This window comes from Bactrocera oleae, chromosome 5 (genome assembly GCF_042242935.1).
Source record: "Bactrocera oleae isolate idBacOlea1 chromosome 5, idBacOlea1, whole genome shotgun sequence".
Taxonomy (NCBI): Eukaryota; Metazoa; Arthropoda; class Insecta; order Diptera; family Tephritidae; genus Bactrocera; species Bactrocera oleae.
In genome coordinates, this window is record NC_091539.1 from 50,889,698 (window position 1) to 50,911,082 (window position 21,385).

A 21,385-nucleotide genomic window follows, 5' to 3' on the forward strand; every position below is an offset into this window, starting at 1 on the left:
AATTTTTTGCAAAAGCTTCAGGTCTACCAAAAGACGAGTTTAGCATTATCACTCTTCATAAACAAACAACTGCCAAACACACACTAATTAACATAGGTAGATCAAACTTTACACGAATATAAAAAAGTAGTACCAAACTAGAAAAAATGTTATTAACGATTCGGGTTGCGCGCAGTTGCAATGGATCAGTCCGGGTCAAATTTGATTAGATGGTATATTGGAAACCATACCGGGTGGAGTGCCTGTGCCTCTATTGTTAATTATTATTTTCTTGAATTTGGGCTCTCCTATAGATGCAATTTTCAGAATCACGGTTTCTCATATATGCTTCGGATGATTCATATTTAGAAAGAAGACAGTTAAACGAGCACACGAATTTTCTTGCTGTTTAAAAGCAATCATCAAAATTGTTTGAAGTTATTTTATAAACAGTTTTACCACAAAAAATATAGCTTTTCATACTACTTTGCCTTTAATAAATATCTCGGCTCTTCAAGCATTAAAATTATGCTTAAGTATCAACAGTCGTTCTTCGACGGATAATTTTAAGCTTTCTAGCTTCTTTCTGATACCAAAGTAGTTAATTTCAAACCCGTTAGACATACCAAAAAATCTTAAAATTTATAGTACTCTCTATACCCTATGATAACATCGTCACATAGCACCACAAAATGGACGACCAAGCTTCTCATAAGTTGTGACTACAAACCCTATTAGAGGACTATTATTTTTATTCAGAATGTATGGTTTAAGTGTATAAATATTTAAAATTTTCGAATAAATTATTTTTCATTCTGTGTACGCAGCTATCAGTATCCTGGCGCATATTCATTTCAACCGTGCGAAGCGCCAACGTGCCGCAAATTTCCGTCAACCGGAAGAACCTTAAAATTACTGCTGAAATTTCAAAAAATTCACTTTACATGTAGGTGCTTAAAGCGTATAAATATGAGCTTACAGGCCGAACTTTCATAATGTTAATACAAAATATGTCGAGCGCAAAAAAGGGAAAGCTTTTGTATAAATAAAATTGCACACGTTTCAGTTGATTAATTCACATGAATTTGGTAGAAAAATTAAGCTTTAATTTTTGCACGCAATTAAGCAGTTACCGCTGCAACATTTAAGGTTAATTAAAAATTCAGTGACGATTAAGAGAGTAAAGTAAAATGAATGCAAACAAGAAAAAGACTAAACAGACTCGGAAGCTTCGGTAAAAACTATAAATGCATGCAACTGTGTACGTAGATTTATATGTGTTTTACTTTACAGCTCAATTCATTAAAATTGTATGATAAATTTAGTTGGCAACTTCCACTGCCGCATTTTGCTGGTTACACTGTGCAACCAAATTAAATATGCAATACATTCAGCGCAGTTGGATACAGTTAAACGCTGAGCTCCATTTGTTTCGTTGTTGTTGTTGTTGTTGTTGTTTTAGTGGTTACAATTTCAAAATGCCATGAATTCGAAGTTCACACAAGGAAGCAGCCATAAAATTAATGCAACCATTTGAATCATGCAACTTTTACTGGCACCGCAGTACAAACACACATATATATGTGCCAGTATGTATGTATTGCAAGCATACGACCGCTTGACACGCGTTTGATTGACAGGCGCCACTGTACGGCAAAGTGAATTTCACTGCGGTTGAATTCACAAATATGGTGGGATTTCAGATATTCAAATATTTCAGCCGCAGGCAAAATTACCTCTTTTTGTTTTGCTGGTTTTGACCACTAGGATATGTCAAAAGTTATGCGGTCGGCTTCATATGGCGAGTGCCACGAATTTCATGGCCAACGGAGGGCTGTATATCAAATATGAAATGTTTTCGGACGTAGTAACGATATTGTAAATGTAAATTTAGAAGAAATACATATGAAATTTATTTACGTTTTCAAGTAGATTGTGCGCAATATCAATAACAAGCTCTCTATTCGACTTTCAGCACTTATTCAGCACAAGAGCATGAAACTTTAATACTATGGCGACTGAAAATCCGCGACTGGCAGTGTAATCAACAAACATTTTCATACAATCCCCAAATCTATTATTCTCAATGCAGTTAACCAGAGCAATATTTTAGAAAAAATGTTACAGAAAACAATATATGTTCCAAAACCATCCTTTGATTTTGATTATTACTGTATAAAAGCGTAGAACTTGTTATAGCTTGCTTCTACCTGCTCAAGGTGAAATTATTTTTATTCTACAATAAACGTCTGCCTTATAAAGCTCCGAGGTACTTTCTCTATGAAGATTAGTTACATTAAGAAGATCTGGTGTTGATATTCCAGAATATTGAAAGAAATTTCATCTGCTAAGTTAAACTATAATATGATCTGACAAATTCACAATAAAAGTGATTTATAATCAGCGCCCATAGTCTAAGAATCGGTATAAAATATCAGTAACAAAATTTTCACAGAATCTTAAATATTACAATATCTTCGAAAAAGAAACCACATCGTGAACATTTCTTTATCGTAAAAAGTTACCTTTACGCATAAAATCGGTATGCCCACAAGATCTCTACTGCTGTATAAAGTGACGTTGAGTAATATCATACGACCTTTCGGAATTGTTAGAATTTTTATGGACTACGTAACGTCATTTCAGATTCGTTGTGATGTGATTCAAAATGAAATACGAGAAAAAATAGTGTAAGCGACTGAATTCACGTTCCCAGGGAACGTGATGCCAACCAAAAGATGCTAATATCGAAATAATAAGTTTAAAAGCCAAGCAAAATAAAGGGACACCTATCATGGAAAATAATTAATAGCACTTATATCTTGATTCACACTGTTAACACTAGGTTCTCAGTTGTAGAAGACTTCATTAATTTAAGGAATGAGCTAAAACCAAATATAATATTAAAATTCTCTTTCGCCAAAAATTTGTTTACATTTATAAACATTACTTTATAGAATTTGTAGTATTTGATGTGGACAATGACAAGGTTCTTCCGGTATTCGGTACAAAATTCTGTGTCGGATTTATACAGTTTTTTAAGTTAGCTTCAGCAAATTTCAGTTGTTGGAAGTACAGAAAAAGAGAAAATTTCCTGTCTTAAAAGCGCTGTAGGATAAAGGACTTTGTGGAATGAATTGAAGGCAACTTGAAAGATTTGTTATATTATACGTGGCCAACTTGTTACAAATTCTTTAAACTATTCCAATCTCTATTCATTCATTTTTGTATTTTTCATATTTAATAATAAGTTTGGATTACATTTCACTATATTTAATATCATATATGAGAAGTAACTTATTAAAAGGACTGAAAAGGATTGCAACAGGGATTAATTTATTTCTTAAGCATAAACATGTATCACGTCTAAAATAGCGAAGACATTAACCCATAGAAATAACAAAAAGTCATTCTAATTAGAATATTCTGAACTAGATTTTCTATTGCTATTCGGTAGTTGCTTGCGCAAAATATACAATTTTTTAGATGTGTTTATTTTTTGAATTTACGTTGCAACTTTTAACAATACATTCTATGTATGTGTCAATGAATAGGAATGTTAAGTTGTTCCTTAAAAACTCAAGCGAAAAATGGCTTTAGCGTCAACTCATCACCGAACTGCAGACGGTTAAGAACTGGGAATAAAACTCCTATATAAAGGATTTTGTATAATATTTAAAAAAAATTTTAATTGTATGATAAGCAAAATTCATACTATATAAGTGAATATATTACAAATGTTTCTGTTGATATTTGCATTAATTGGAAATTTTTAAGTTTATCCAAACATTTCGTATTTCGATTGTGTATAACAGATGGCTTACCTACATTTAATCATATTAGTTTCTGTACATTTGCCAAGATATTAATTTTAATTTTTTCACTTTTAAGAACGCCTCTTATGTAGCTTTAAACTTACGTTAAACATATCTGTAGTGCGTAAAAATGGAAATCCAATGTGACACGGAAACTTTGGTGTTAGCCTGCGCTTGAAAAGCTTTGTGTGCGATGTACAGTAAATATACTTGTACATTTGGTGAATGCCGAAGGGGCCAGCACACGATTTGTGCTTTATACCAGGAAATCCTGACAGGAACCACAACACTGAAACATTCAATTGAAAGCACCACACATTTGAAATCACAGAAAAATGGAGTAAAGGTAATTGAATAGAAATAGTGCACGTATGTAAGTGTGTGAATTTGCTGACCGAATGCCGGTTGGGAATACGAATACGCAGTCGAAATATTATTCAGATCACGAGGAGAAACTCAAAGCAACCGAAATTACAGGAGTGTCGTTGCCACAAAAATTCAATATATATATGTGTGTGAGTGGTCTGTGGCTTTGAATTCACCTTATCTATGTATCTAAACACGCATGTGTAATTATATGCCAACAATATAAAGCCGGTATACCAGCACTGACTGATGAGCTGTTTGGTAATTCGGACCGGTATTATCTTACATACACATGCATGTATGAGAGAAGAGCGTACAAACAAATTAGTAGAACTAAACAGAGTGTAGTACTTGAATAAACTTTTCAAAGCATTGGCATGTTAAAATCAAGATGTTTTCTTCACTGATGCTTGATCTGAGGGCATCCATCAATTTGAGTGTGTGCAATCAAATGATGTAATTGGTACTCCAATTTTGAACAAACGATGCATTAGTAATTATTTAATACGTACAATTGTAAGCATTGCGTAGGAAAATGGAAGACGAAATGAATATATCTCTGAATACGGATTGGTTCATGTTAGGAACGTTTTCAAGTGACGGAAAATTAAAAAAAACAAAAAAAAAATATTTAAATAAAAAAAGCGTAAAAATTCTAAATGAAACTAAAACAAGAAAAAATTGTTAACCGAAGCTATAAAACCAAGTGCATTTTTTATAGCACAAAAGGGTAAAAAAAGATGTTTATTCTGATTTTGATCGGTTTGTTTGAAGGGCAGTTATAAGCTATAGTGGTCCGATATAAACAATATGTTCGGAGATTGTCCCGTAGCCTTGGACCATAGGGAAATCATTTCAAATGTTATGAATACATCTCATCAAATAAAAGAGATTTCCATAAAAGCTTTGAGTTTGATCGGTCAGTATATGACAACTATATGCTACAGTAATCCGATCTGAACAATTTTTTCGGCGTTTGCAGCGATGCTTTAAATAAAAGTCTCTGCCTAACTTCGTAAATTTATCTCGCCACATAAAAAGGTTTTACATACAAGGATCATTTAGTTTGTTAAAAACACCTCGTTACTCTGATCATTTATATAAATATATACAAGTATATGTACTTTTTGGGTATTACAAACATCTTAGTAAACTTAATATAACTATATCAAAAACATATAAACTACTTCTAAGATGTGCGGTCAGGAATGCGTTCGTCTTAAAGTGTCCGAGACTCTACAGTTCGTTTAATGGATGGACCAAAAATCAACTACAGGAAAAAAAACGACTGAATATTTTAATAGGGGTTACTAAAGAGGATTCCATGACCAATTTTTCAGAGGGCTGAGACAAATAATATTCAAGTTTCGTTGAATAGAAAGTGGGATGATACAATATAAGAAACTTAAAGGTTAAATTCAGTGTTTTGTATTTGAGCCTTGCTTTAAAAAAAAGATGTGAGCGCCACCTATATAGGAACATGTATGTATTTCTTGTATTAGTCACGAGACCAATCAAACGGCATCAATATCATTACATTTTTTAAAGATTTCGAAAACGACGATATACGTTTTATTAAAGTATTTTAATGGATAATGTTCTACCCCAAGCAGAAAGAAAAGGCGCCTCAACAAAGCTATTAATTCTTCGATGTGGATAGCATATGCATATTACTTACTTTAATTATTATACTGAAAAAAAGAATAGCACTACATACTTGGAAATAAAATATATGGTCTTAGAAAAAGAAAACCTTTATTTTTGATTTAAATTGAACGTTTTATTTAGCATAGTCAGAATGATCCGATTTAAATAAAAATTTATTCGTTTTGTTCAAAAACTTGTTGCCAATGTAATACCATTCTCATAGAAATCCTCGTTCCTATTGGTAAAAAATTGGGACTATCGAATTTCATAAGCTTCTTTTGAGACGAACCCTAGACAGGAACCGATAGTATTCACTTGGTGTCAGGTCCGGACTATAAGAAAAGCTTCTGCCGAATTACTTTTGCTATGTGTGGGCCAGCGTTGCTTTGATGGAATACTACCATACCTCTCTTATTGGCTCAAGTTGGCCGCTACTGGGCAATCGCTTCCTTCGAACGGTTCAATTGTCGACGGTACAGGTTAGAGTTAAGAGTTTGGCCGTAGGGAAGCAGCTCGTAGTAGATGATGGTCATTTTTACCAAATATAAAGCAAAACCTTTCTGACCGTCAATCCTGGCTTGATCATCGTTTGTGTCGTCTCACCTCGAATCGACCACCACGGTTTTTGCTTGACGTTGTCGTAAGTAACCCACTTATCATCACAAGCAAGCATTCGCTTCTGAAATTTAACGATTTTTTTGCGATTCAGCAGCGCTCTTCAGATGGATATTTTATCCATGCGCTTTTTTTGCGTTAACTCATGTAGCAGCCATATATAGAGCTTATTTTTATATCCAACTGCTCCTTGGCAATCGAAACCGTGCTTCTATAACGGTCGGAGTGAACGATTTCCATTGTAGTATCAATATTTTCAACAATTAGCTTTCCACGGCGTGCCCTACAACTGCGCGTGTTTGACTATTACAGTATCAAGATCACAAAGATTATTCATATTTTCAGCTGGCTTGCGAGCAACTATTTTCCAACTACAACACGCAAGAATTTTAGGCTATATAAATATCATCATTTCTAACTGTACACTTTTCATGGAATCTCCGCGAAGTCAAATTAAAATCAAACCTTTGACATGACTTATGTGCCTACCAACGCCTACTCATCACACCTGCTCTAATTCCACTATTCAAAGGTGCATATAACAAGCAATAGCAACAGTAAAAACACTGCATTTGAAGCAATCGTTTAAAATAGCGACCGCAAATATATGTCAAACACTTGAATTTGTACACCCTAATCTGGCACAGCTGCAAACTAAGAAAAGTACAACTTACTAGGCAGCTTAGCGTATCGACATACATACATACATTTAAGGATGTTTAAATTAGGACATCTAGTGCAACCGGGTAAATCCTTGTGCAATAACTTAGTAGCAGAGCTGCTAGACCAAACAATACATAACGGTACCTGTCGAAGCGGCGATGTACTTCAAATGTAGAATGTAAATTGAGAAATGAAAACCATTATTTACTGTTGCAAGCAGAGTCGACTCATATTAATAAAATCTGAGTTGAGTTGTAAGCATGCAAGTGTGTGCATATATTTATTATCCTTCGTGTACCTCTGCGATGGTTTTCTAATTTGACGATTTGACATGCAATTCCTTTTGATAGTTATCTAAAACCACTCATATTGAAAATTATCTCACAAATTTCACACTGGGACTACATTCTTACATGACAGAGCTACGTTTAACTACACAAGCGAGTGCAATCATACTGAAAGGATTATTTACTCGTAGTTGCATGCGAGTGCTTAGAGCCACTGGAATAGGGTTAATAGCTCTCTGCGGAGGTGGGTAGCAAACGACCACAGTTGCATTTTGCATGCTGTCACTTTGTTTGCTTCTTGCTTTTCTTATTATGCATTTCTTCCTTTCTTATATTGTTGCGCATCCAAGCATTGTCCATTGATACTCGAACTCGAGTGCTGCTTCGAAGTATCTACCATACAAGCGGCACTTATGCAGATGCAAATATTTATTCCTAATGCCATTCTAGACGGAGTTTGCTTTGATAGCAGATTTTCTCTCACAAAATACAAAATAAATAAATATCTGTGTATTTATTTTTCAAATAAGGACTACGCGCATATCGGCGTGTATCACGAGTTTGACAATATTGAAATCCTCTTGGATTTGGTCAATGACTTAAGCGCGTTAAGGAGATACGGTGTGTGCGCTAAGACGACATATCAATGAACTGTGGTTAGTATATACATGTATGTATGTTTGAAAGTATTTACTCAAGAAAAAACACACGCCACAAAGTCGCTGCCCTATCACACATATTGCTAAATACATACGTCTATGAATTTAAATTTACGGTCAATAGAAAATGTGTAAGTGTAGTGGTTACATATATATGCAATTATTTGACGAGAGAATTACCGCATAAACAAATACATAATTTGCATATAAAGAATATTTACTTTTATTCAAAATTTTTCTTTATTTGTGGCGCTAATGCCGTTTAGAAGAATTTACTTTGTAGAATACTGAATATTATCGCAGACGACTTGTGCGACATTTAAGACAAATGGTGATTGGAGAATAATTGTTATAAATCTTCCCTGGCATGAAGAGGAAATATTCACGGATATGATAATATACGATACAATTCGGACTTTAAGAGTGAATATAACAAAATTGATTAAGAACGAGGGTATAAACTGATTCGACGACAGGGTATGCAGTGAGAGACCACTGATCCGTAAGAAAAATGATTTACGTAGTCTATGGTTATCAGAACAATTTACATTTTTGGGAATACGATTTTTATAATATTATAGAAAAATTTTCCGATAACTAAGTATAATATAATTTGTGAATTCAAAAAACTCATTTTTGTTTATATATCGATATATACATATATGTGAATATTTTCCGAAAATTTGAAGTATATACCCCCCCACCCCCGCAAACCACTCTGCCAAAATTCCTCATCGGACAATAATAAATAAATAATCAATAAATAAACGTGTCGATGACATCAAATTTTACACCCGAGATGGTGCGAGAGGACTCTTGCAACATGTTGCTATAGAGTATAATAGTTTTGTTTACCTAAAAATAATCGAATTAGATACAAGATATACATATAAACGATCAAGATGATGGGACGAGTTGAAATCCAAGTGATTGTCTGTCTGTCCGTTCGTCTGATGGGCGTAATGGGAGCACTGCCACGCCCACCAAAAGCAATTGATCGAAAACCTATATAATGCCATAAATAAGCACTAAATTAAGATTTAAAACTATAATCTGGTAAAGGGGATTGCAGTAACAAGGGGCACTTGTGGTCTCAAAATTTAGAAAAATTGGCGTGACCCCGCCCTCTATTAAGTTCAATGTATATATCTCAGCATTCAAGCTACAATAACCAAATTCGTTTAGAACAAATCCTATAAGAACCACTAACCACAGTGTGAAAATGGACGAAATCAGAATATAACCCCGTCCTCATATGATGGTTTCGTTAAAAACTAATAAGTGCGCGATAAATCAACATCTAAATGCGCCAGATACTTTAAATTTTACATCCGGCATGTTACGAGAAGACTTTATCGAAGCCGGTGTCAAGATTGGACGATGGGCGTGGCACCGCTCTCCTTTAGGTGAAATCCCATATCTCCGGACCTACTGGGACAATTTTAACGAAATTCGATAGGTAACATTCGTATATTACAGTGCGAAAATATACCCTATACGCCCATACAATAAAACTTAAAATTACATTTGATTCTTTCACTTTCCAGTATACAAATCAAGCACCAATGAATATATTACAAAAAGTATGCTATCTCATTGTGTCGAATCGGGTAATACATGCCTTTGCCCCCATATACCAAAGTTAAAAATTGATGCACTAAACCCTTCTTCGCTATCTCTATTATACCCTATATAATGATTTCTGATTTTCCACCTGCCTTTAAAGTGTTTAGGTTCGTCAAAATGTGTGATATTTTAATGAAATTAAGTGGAAACATTTTCTTAAAGGTTATAAATTATATAATGGTTTGGCGCTCAATTTAAATGAAATTGGTCTTGGTCTAAATATCATATCCTTAATATAATGAATTTCGATCCTTTGGTGGACGTTTTTCATTTAGACTCTTCGGTTGAGTTTATGTAACATATATTTCATTTGATGATGATTTAAGTATAATTTTCGCTGACGGAAAATAAAATATTGTAATAAAACTAAGTGGGTCTATGACCCTCAAAATAAGTTAATATGATACCAAATTTGATTGTTATTCCTTCTTGATGTCGTCGAACAATGACTGCATTCACTGCATTTCTTAACATAAAGTTTTGCCAACAACTGAATGTATTTAGCAGGCTTTGATCTATGCAAGTTGCAAGATTATAATTGGTGATTTTAAAAACTTAAAATAAAATATAATAGTTTTTCCAAGAGGTAAGGAATGGACCTACGCTAAACCAATGAGTTACTAAAAAGCCATTTGGCGCGGATTTTCGCCACCAAAGAAAGAGAGTCATGCGTCAAAGAACATTTTAACCTCTAATGTTTGGCGTAGCAAAGCTAACTTTTATAGGGGTTCGGGTGTTTATATGGTACATAAAGACTAAAGTCCAAAAACTAAGAAGAAAATATATTTACAATTCACATACCTCAATACGTCGGGGTTGCAGCACTATTTAGAAACTATGACACTAAAGAGTGAAATTGATTCACCACTGTGTTGAAAAATAGCAAACTTCTATGGAATATTTGAACACTCGCAGATACATTGTCTGCATGCAATCATGACTTACCGAAAAGTCTACGATATTTACTGCTACCAGCCCTAACAGTGTGGAAGTCATATGCAACTTGTAAAAGTTTTTCGAAAGTTCAAAAGTGAGCAAATTACCGAGTGATTACGCATTTGTGTGCATTTGCTGGCAACCAAATAAAAATTTGAAAAGTGCCAAAACTTTTTGAAGTAAAAGAGAACTTTATATGCCAACGCACAAATGCATTAAATAAATAAATATATTTTATGTTAAGTGTTATACTACTTGGGGGCAAGTGTTACTTACTCACTTACTTAATATAAGAATTATCACCATTCTGGTGAGGAAAATAAGAAATAATTTGAAATTTATATTCAGTAGTTTTAAAGGCTCCATAAAACAATTTTCTGAAGAAATTTTGAATTTTGTGAGCTAATGCGATGTGTATCTCCTTTGGCTTTCTAGTGTTGGCGCAAAAGCCATTTAAGTGTTTGACAGCTGTCAGAAATCAATATCGTTCATTACAAATATGTAAATTGCTTATAAAAATATTTTACTTCAACAACAGCTGTTGGCTAATGATTGACAGAGCTTGTAAAAATATTAAGTAAAGCTGTCACTGATTACATTTTAATGAATTTGTAACAACTTAATTTTGGGTACTTGAAATGGTTTGGCCATGAAAAATTAAAATAGCTGAAGTTTCAGTGTAGCAGCCAATGAAGCGTAATAACTTATGTTAATCAGGGAACAAAAAAATGCGGACGAAAGTTTTCTTATACTTTTTGTTACAAAAAAAATTTATTTTAAAATATCTACAACAATTCTTTCTATAACTTTAAAATTTCAATAATTCCATGCTATTTAAAGAAAGTATATTTCAATCACTTACCTGAAAGTTAATGCTAACGCATGTGTCACAAACTGTACGTATTTGGTGTGTATACGAAAAGCGACTACCTGAAAAAGAGGACACCGATAATTCTACGTGGGATTAAAATTTAGTAATGGTTAAAATAAAAATACCTAAAACTAGCATATGCATGACTTTAGAATAGAAAAATATAATATATAATATATTTATTTAATTTGCGTTTGTCTTCGATTCATCATATATCCGCTTGCTATGCTTGAGCACAGCTCTCTTGTCAAAGAAGGTCATTCTTTTTGTTTTTGATTATACTACTACATTTCTTTTTTGCCAGTTGTTTATATCTTGAACATCTGTTTATATCTTAAGTTTGCTAAGAACTTTGTAACACTCAGAAGGAAACGTCGGTGACGCTATTAAGGGGGTATTCTAGTCTAAAGAAATTAATTTTAGAAAATTTTTGACGGGTATCTTTTTCTTTTAGTTATTTATTAACATTACAAGAACACAGGAAAAGAAAAAAAAAAATTAAAAAACTAGCATCTGATAAAGTGGGGGTCTCAAAAAATTGGCATGTGACAACGATTTCAACCCTCCTAGCAATTTGAAAAAAATGCAGAAAAAATATTATTAAAAATTTTAAAAACTAGCATCTGATAAAGTGGGGGAATCAAAAAATTGGCATGTGACCATACCCACGATTTCAACCCTCCTAGCAATTTGAAAAAAATGCAGAAAAGAAGTATTAATCTAGAATAATGTCGCAATGCGTGGAATTCGGGAAAAGTTTGAAAGCATTTTTTTCGCGAAATGGCGACTGCCCAAAAAACATTTTCTGTATTACGTTTTTTTAGACTGTTTCAACTTTTTTAAAAATAGTGAAATTTGGGCATATTGCTAGTTCCAGAAATAGACAAGTCTGTAATAAAGACTGTCTAAAAATTGCAGGTAAATCGGTCTAGTATAACCTGAGAAATCGGGGGTATCATTTCGAAAAAGACAGTTTCAAGAAATACGCGTTTAAAGTTTCAGTTCTGGCCGAACCAGCAAAAAACCTATGTATATCTCCGAGCATAATTTGAATTTTAAAAAATCTTCTTGTAGACATATTCTTGAATAATTAAACTTTGAAAATATAAAAAAAAATCGATTTTCCTTGTTTCTAGACTAAAATAACCCCTTAAGTGTATATATAAATGATCACCATGACGAGCTGAGTCGGTTTAGCCGTCTGTTCGTTGATGTATACTTTTGACGATCAAACTCAAATCCTTGTATGGAAAACTTTTTTATTTGGCAAGATAATTTTTCATATAAATAATCAAGATAAAGATCTTTATATATCTTTTTATGCTATATATTATAGCTTTGGTGCAACCGAAGTTAACGTTTTTTCTTGTTTCTATTCTTTGAAATAAATACATATATGTCATGAAATTACACTGAGTTATATTTATGTACTTTGTCAAAAGCGAAAACCTACCTAGACCTATAATTTTATTTTTTAATATTTAATAGTTTAGGGAAAAAAACACTCAAAACTAAAAAACCCTCACCTTATCACAATTTTTTGGCTTTCTAAGCCAATACGGTCGCCATAGAAGACCATCAGTAAAAATGCACAACGCAATTACCTCATATAGTTGTAATTATAATATTAATTAATTGTAATTCCCCCATCGAATTCAATTAGCATTTTTCGTGGGAAAATATAACGGAAATAGTGTGAGTAATTAATGTGTTCTCTGTCTATCCTTAGCTGTAAGCTTTTTCACCATATCAATGGCGCAAGGTCATATGCTCTCAGATGGGCTTACTCTAGTCACTATATGTATAGACACTACATCAGTACCCTATGGCAGTACATACAATTGTTAATTCATACACATGTATAAATATATATATAAACATTTCCTTTCGGTCATATTTCCTCTTGGACAATAATTTTGACACTTACTCCATTTTCCCTACTACTACTAATAGTACAAATGAACATTAATTTCGACCATTCCGGTGCTTATCATTAATTAAGCTTCCATGGGGAAACGTTGACTGCTTTTTGCGTAGAATTTCACGAAAAATTTGTATATTTGTTTTATTATTTGCGGAGTTTCTATTAAAGTGTGCGCTTCCCTCTTGGGGAATTTTAGTTTAATTAAAGTAATTGATAGTATATTTTATTTAATCATTTTCATTTCCGTCACTTGCAGAGAAATATAGCCAATTTAGAGTTAAATAGAAGCAGTTGACTGCTAATGACATAATTAAAAAACTATTGAAGAGATGATATCATGCAAAAAAATAATGATATTCAACAAAAAGAATATGTAATTAGAGAAGAAATTGGCTTAATACTAGGAACAAGCAGAAGCTTCAGAAGGAATTGTAATTTGAAAAACTACCGAAAAGATTTTTTATTTTTTTCAGTTACACACTTTATTTTTGGAGGAAAATATGCAGACTATATTTAGAATAAATCCTAGATTTGCATATATTTCAGCTATATTAGAAATGATAATGTTTCGAAAGAGATTGTTCCAAAATGTTAAGTGCTCTGAGCTACTCTAGAATCTAATAGATGATAGTGATTTTATTCTTTTTTCTGAGGGAATTTTTATTATTTAATCGAACAAAATCGATGATTACCAATTCAATTATATTCAGCGGGTCGTCTAACTTCACGCTCAGTCTATTTTTGACGGTGGATTGCAAAAAAAAATTCACTTGATATTTATACAATTATTCTTTAGTTTCATTAATTAAAACTTAAACTTGGATTTAGAAAAAAAACAATCTCTCTTTTTCAAACCTCTATCATAGACGAGTTTTTGATCCACCACTGCCGGTGAGACGTAGTCGCTTTCCTGGCATTAGCTTACAGTTTCAGAATCTTGAAACCAAAGAATAAAATGTTGTTTGCTTAATCTTTATAATCCCAGACATGACTAGACACATGCTTTTTTGAATATTTGAAAATCTGATAAAATGGTAGCGATTTAAAAAAATGCATTTGTGAGTGACCATGTTTTTGAAGCTAAAAAAGACTTTAATAAAATGGAAAAATAATTCCAAAAAATCTCGTGTCTAAACATAGTAAGATGTAACAATATACAGATTTTGAATATCTTTTATAGTTTTATTAAAATCGTGCCTAAGAAAAAAAAAACGATTTTTGGAAAAACACGTTTGAAGATAGACGTCGGGTTCGGGGCTCTATATTTTGTAAACCAACATGCATTTGATCAAATTCTTTATAGAGCATGTTACCTGTTATGTCTACATTATAATTATGTAAAAATATATTTATTTTTTCAAACCACGAAGAAAGACGAGATCCGCTTCAGCAGCACCGAAATTGATGTATATTTTAGAGCAATAACCTTTGGATAATTAATTTAGATTAGAAATATGCTAACGATACTTTTTTGAAGATCGACCTCAATTTAACTGCCCCGTTTGTTGATTGGCTTAAAAACATTTGTTCTCAATTTTATTTTTATCGAAACTGACCTTTTAATAGAAGTTATGTTAATTATAGACTTTAAGTGAATAGTATTTAAACCTTTTATAATTATCTTAATGGTCTTATGAGCTTTCGAAGTTGGATAGATAACAGAAATAACTGTGTCACAAGCTCTGAGAAATCGGCTCGACCTAAAATACGGCCTCTTTGGATTATATTACTGATCGAAGAAACTACTCTAGATTCATCATACTAAATAGTCATATCATAGATATAGCAGTATCTAATCTTGTAGTAAATGATGAATAACAACTATATATACGATGATAATTCACCATACGATAGAAAATTTCAGGGCACATATCTTTTAATTATTTTTAAGAACCAAGGTGAATACAGTAAACTCCAAACAATCGATGGCGCTATAGATCTATAGATATCCTGAATGACATTTATTTTTTGCGATAATCACCTTTCTGTTGCAGATAATATGCAGATATTTTTTGGAAAACAAACAGAGGACGATTTTTGAAGACTTTGAACTCTTTGTGAAAGAAAAATCAAACCACGTAACGTTGACTTTTTGAAAAAATGTCGGAAAATAGCAAAACGCTGCAACTAGAAAAATGATCCGACGTCGGTAATATTCTCTCTCCGACTGGTTAATAAATTAACTGCCTTAAAGAAATGGGGAAACAAAAGCTACATAAAAAACACAAATTTTCTATATATAATAAAGATAAAATTTTAATTCATATCCATTTGTAACACTTAAAATCAAACAAAAGTAAAATACATACATATATACATTAATAAAACGATTATCAATCTAATATATTTGAAATATATTTGGTCTTGTCAGTTTCTTCCAGTCAGCTTTAGTCCAAAATCACAGCATACAAAGGCACATTGAGGTAGTTTTAAAATCCTTTAAGATCCATCAGTATTCAGCTCATCCAACAGCCTGCGAGACAACGACAGATCCGCATGGAACGGAGCCGCGTGTTCACAGTTCGGTCGAGACGATAGCGCGTGTGACACCAAGACCAGGCACTACCGCAGCTAGTGGAACACTAGGCGCGGCGTGCTTACCCTTCTTGGCATGCACACGATAACGTTTCGGCGCACTGACACATTCAAAATTCTGCAGCTCGGTATATGCGGGATGATCATCTGGACTAAATTGACCGGCAATCGCTTCGGGTATGGCGGTGACATTGCCAAATGAGTATGCCGGTGCATCCTGTAGATATTGGCGCCAAAGACAATAAGTATCCGATGGCGGCGCAATGTCGACATAACTCACTGCGCTGCTGCACGAAGACAAATCGCGACGTGCACAAAACGGCGACGATGTCTTCGGCATTAATTGTACGTTCTCGCGCATCATTAAGATCTCCATTTTTAAATTCGAAACGGGTTGATTGCCACTGCGCTCAGACGAGGTATTACTATCACCCTTACTGTAACTACTGCTTGTATTACTTGATGGACTCATATCCTTTGTGTGTAATAGTAGACCATTGTAACTGAAACTGCTGCAACTGCTATCCAAATCGTCCGTCGAACCAGTGAAGTAACCAATCGAATGTTCTGTTATGCGATTATGTTGTGCTGGTGGCGGTGTCTCTTGTTGTGGCTTTTGTTTGTCGTTAAGCGTAAGACGCGCTAGCGCTTTTGGCATATCCTTGCGGCAGAGCTTTAGAAAAGCTGAACGCTTTTGTGGAATTTGTTTATTTGTCGTCGGCGTGGAGGAGTTTCTTGGTGGAGGTGGCGTGCTGCAACTGCTCCATGTGCTCGCACTGCTATAACGTTCCGATGCATTGCTGCTGCTATGCTCCGTAGAAATTCCACTGCTGGCGGTACAGTTGACGCGGCTGCTAAAGTTACGTTTACGCGGTGTTGAGCGGCCGGGCATAGTTGTGCCGTAGCTACTCTCGCTGGTGTCGTATGAAAAATTGCTCGATGTGCAACCCATTTTGTTAAAACTAATATTGATATTGAAATTGCAAAAACTAAAACTTTTTTGCTAAATGTGTGCGCTCCTAACTCAATCACTGTGCGTTTGATAATGAGTGACCTACGCAGCGGTACGGGTATTTATACTTTCGAGTCACATTCCTGAGACGGCCGCATGTCAAACTACCTGCGGGCGGTAATGTGACAGCAAGCGATGCATTTGGCGGTGATAGCCGCGTCGCAGAGAATGCGCGCATCGTTTCTTACCTGCTTACGCTTCGTTTCAAGGAAGTTTCATGTAAAGGCAAATATCGTTAACCTTCGAATTTTCGCTTTTCCGCTTCTTTTGGCAAAATTTACATTTTTCTAAATTGTGTTTTACATTGTAAAGGTGTTGGTTGTTGGTAGGTTCTTTGTCTACGACAACACATCGGACGCATAGTGTGCGTGCTAATTCAAGGTACCATATTCGGCTGCATGGTATATCCCTTGCAGCTGTATGTCGCCACATTTAACGTTTCGTGGATTTAGTCTCAGCAGGTATCGACTATTTACTTAGTTACTGTAACTATTTGTTGCCTCCTTTTATTTTGCGCAGACAGACATTGCTTGTTCCTATTAACCTGGTCTAAGCCGCTGCGTGTTGTTGGTACATGCTAATTCTTCAATAACACCTACAAGATAACGCTCATGTTAACATGTTGCTTATTCAATAATATTATTTTTTCGTGACTGTACATGTATTGTTATCGTAGATGACCATGCATTTTGTAGAGTGGTTCGTCTTTTGGTTCTTTGGTCCTTTGGCTGCTTCGACCACAAAAATAGTATTTGGCACACTAATCACAGTTCATATTGTTCGAACGCATATGCTAATTTCTTTCGCAATATCTACAATTCTTTTCGAAAATTATGTAAACAAATTGATTGGACTTTAATGAGTTTCCAATATTCAACGAGACGGTCAGAGGGGCTCGCTAATTTCAATACAATATATAGGCGAGTCTATGCATTACTGTTTCATTGTCTGGTATTATATTGTATAATACATTGTATATGGCTGCGTTTCCACCTTACTCAAAATTTTGGCTTAAAGAAAGTGTTTTGTGTCGAAATCATGTATAAGGATTAGTTTATAAATATCAGAAAATTCGAGAGAGAAATATTAGTTAATATTTATTTCATAGAACATTTGTCATCAAAACTTGCTCCAATTAAAATTCAGACCAAGCGCAACATTTTGCAAATAGTTCTTCTTTAAATGTGATGTACACCGAAACCATATCACATAAGTGTTGGGTAGGGTGTTCCAAAGAAGGACAAGGATCCGACGCTTGAATCTTTCGATATCGTAAGTTCTAAAAGTTACTTCAGGATAGCTTATGCTGCAACAACCAGTCCCAAGCATTCTAAAATTTGCAAATATTGATGTTAAATTTATCCACCCGAGCTTAATCGTTTCCGTAAATATTTACCATTTGAACTATTCTTTTTGGTAAATGTGTGAGTCGAGCGAGTACTGAGCTCATTTTTATTGGAACTTTTTCAGTGGAACGATAAAGCTCCTTCCGTGCAGGTTATGGCGATTTTTACCATGGAAAAAATTTAACAACGTGTTTGCTTAAAATTTTATGTTTCCAATGAAAACACGACTACGAAATCGTTGAAAATGTTGTAGAAGTGTTTTGGGGAGTCTACTTTATCATGAACACAAATATCTGAGGGAGAAAAAAACTTTTAAAAGCAATGTAGGCGCTAATAAACCTCTCTTAATGACGACAACATTTAAAAAGTTAAAGAAACAAATTGTATATCGTGGTGTTGGCATCAGAGAGATGGTAGATGTCCTCAACATCTCTTATGGATCGACTCAACACATTATGGTTAATATTTTGGGTAGTGAAGCGCATCAACGCTAGCCTCGTACCAAAAGACATGAAATTTTTGCAAAAGCGATAGCGCTAGTATAGAGGCCGCAAATGTGAAAATGTTTTTTGTGCTTTTTGTTAGTCCGAGTAAAAGATTATCAGATGTATATTTAAAACTTGTGTAACTACATATTTGTAATGGAAAAAAGTAAAAATCTTGTTTATAAGAAATACTTTAATTCTTAATGAACACATTTTTCCCCTAAAACTCTTTTCTACAACTTTTGTGTCATACATGCGCATTGTGCGCTACTCTCTGTCCACAAAGGTGCCACACCCAACCGCTACCGTTCCATTTTGCCTACATAAAAGGATTTTCCATATGTTTTTCGAAATAATTAGTCGAGTCAATCGACATATGGCAGCTTAAGTCTAATGCATAGACATTACAAAAGACGTCTCGTGTAAAAATCCCAGCATTTTACTATAGATAACTGGAGGTTCTCAAGAAAAGAGGGAAATTTTTCGCGTTGTATACGGGAAGGATAGGCAAAAAATGCGACGGAAATTTCGCTAAACAAATGCTGGCAGTGGTGATAAAGGTAATTTAATGTTAATATATGAAGAGGTGCGCCACATATACCATAAAGCAGTGCATATATGTGTGTATGTCTTTGGAGTGCCTTCAATTATTGCAAGGCAACACCGCTTTCGGGCAATTTAGTTCAAGGCCAGCGTTTGTTTGCTTTGTGCATTTGTCAGCAAAACAAGATGTTATTTGTAAAAAGAAAATATTTAGTTTATGACACTTGAATGCCAGCTAGCAATGTGCTTATATTTCGAAGTGTTTGCACTTATGTCAGTACAACGTTAAATATAATATGTTTGCAGGAATGTATTTCAAGTATCAACACAAAGTGCTATTTGTGCGCTCACTTGCGTTTGGAGAATAGCTAAATGGTTCTCCATGTGTGTATGTCTGCATTTTGGAATAGTTCGTAGTTCAAGTGAATCGCTTGGTTACAAATGAAATGTAAACATGGAAGCAATTTACATGCCAAACCAGTCGAAAGTGTGAAAATGTGTCTTATTATTGTAGCAATTTCCGTTGGCTCACTTAAACGCCTGAACAGGCTACGGGAATGCAGCTCCACTTTGGCGGACGCGCCAATTTGCAGCTTCCGCTTACCTACCATTTACTATATCGGTCGTCTGCATAGCGAATGCGATAAAGGAATTTTCAAGTACGCGCAGTTAGTTGCAAGTTTATTGGCAAACTATGGTGGATTTAACAATATTGAAATGCGCTGCACGCGCTCAAAAATGGGCGAATATGCGAAGTGTGCGGTGTTAGCGTGTTATTTTGTGACGCGGAATTATTGGGTTAAGCGGCGCACGAACTCGTTGGATATATTGGTGGCGCATATGGTGGTGCTGGTGAGTAGATGCGAAAAATTTCCATAATTTTTAAAATTGCGTTGGTTATGCTAAAAAACGAAAACAAGTCATATTCAAAACTGGTTTCTTATTCCATACAGGGGGTCACATATTGAAGGGTCAAAGCAGGTTTGACAGTTTCTGAATAGTGAGCATGGCCTATACTCCTATGCTTATTTTTCTATAGTACAACTAGAATTTTTACACTCGGATATAGAAAAAGACAAAAATCTGACAAAATGGCAACAATTTAAAAAGTGCTTTTTAGATCATGTTTTTTTTTTCAGCTATAAAAGAGTAAACATTAAAAAGATAATTTTTTTTATAGCGAAATATTTTTTGAATCAGTTCACACATTTCGAATATTTAAAGCTGCCTCTGAGCGACGTGAACAGTCGGCGTGGGGCCGGGTTTTGGGTTTAATATTTAGTTAACCAATATGCTTTCGATTAAATCCTTTATTGTACACCTTTCGTTTTATGTTGATATAAAAATAGACATTTTCAAAACGAGATGACAGATGACTCTCTTAAAAGCTTGGAAAATGAGAGTCATACGGTCTTTGTTCATAATATCCAATAAATATATCTTAAAATCTCTCCCACAACACTAAGTATAAGAAACGTCCCAAGTAAGATAAGTTGATACCAAATATCCACCAAATCAAAATTTCCCGACTGCATATACATAGCAGCTAATCAATTAATTTATTTCGTACATATGGGCCAATATTTGAGATATGTATCTTGATCAACATGCACTCCGCTTTTCGAATAATTATGCCTTGAAGTAAATATATTTTTATCTGACCATAGAAAAAATATTCCCGAAAACAAAATACTCATTGTTAAGTGAGGTGGCACACAATATATATTTAGTATATTGTATGTCTATTTCGTGATATGAATTTCCCGCTGCTTAAACCCCTTTTGTGTCCCCAAAATTAAGTGCTCTCATTACTCATTTATATTTTTCTACGAATCCAATTTTATTTTCGGATGTACATAATTCCCCACAGAAGGACTAAGGGTAATTATGCAGATTTCCCCATGCAGTAGTTTTCCACCTTTATACACAACTGTGCATAGGTATAAATATGTAAATACACCTCTTCTTGTGCAAACCTTGGCTTTGTATGCCGACGCGCACCTCCCGACCTATTTACTTTACACGGTTACATGAGAAAATAATTTATTTGTGAATACATGCATATATGAAATACAC

At 34.3% G+C, this 21,385-nt stretch overlaps 2 protein-coding genes across 2 annotated transcripts in view; one reads left to right on the forward strand and one right to left on the reverse strand.

Moving 5' to 3' along the window:
- The window catches only part of LOC106618832 (uncharacterized), a 149,794-nt gene that overhangs the window by 85,671 nt on the left and 42,738 nt on the right, over positions 1-21,385 (forward strand). The gene's annotated exons all lie outside the window — the stretch shown is intronic.
- Positions 15,630-16,974, reverse strand: LOC106618839 (uncharacterized). The gene has a single exon (XM_014236734.3). The coding sequence runs from the start codon at positions 16,873-16,875 to the stop codon at positions 15,904-15,906; it is 972 nt and encodes a 323-aa protein (XP_014092209.2). The 5' UTR covers positions 16,876-16,974; the 3' UTR covers positions 15,630-15,903.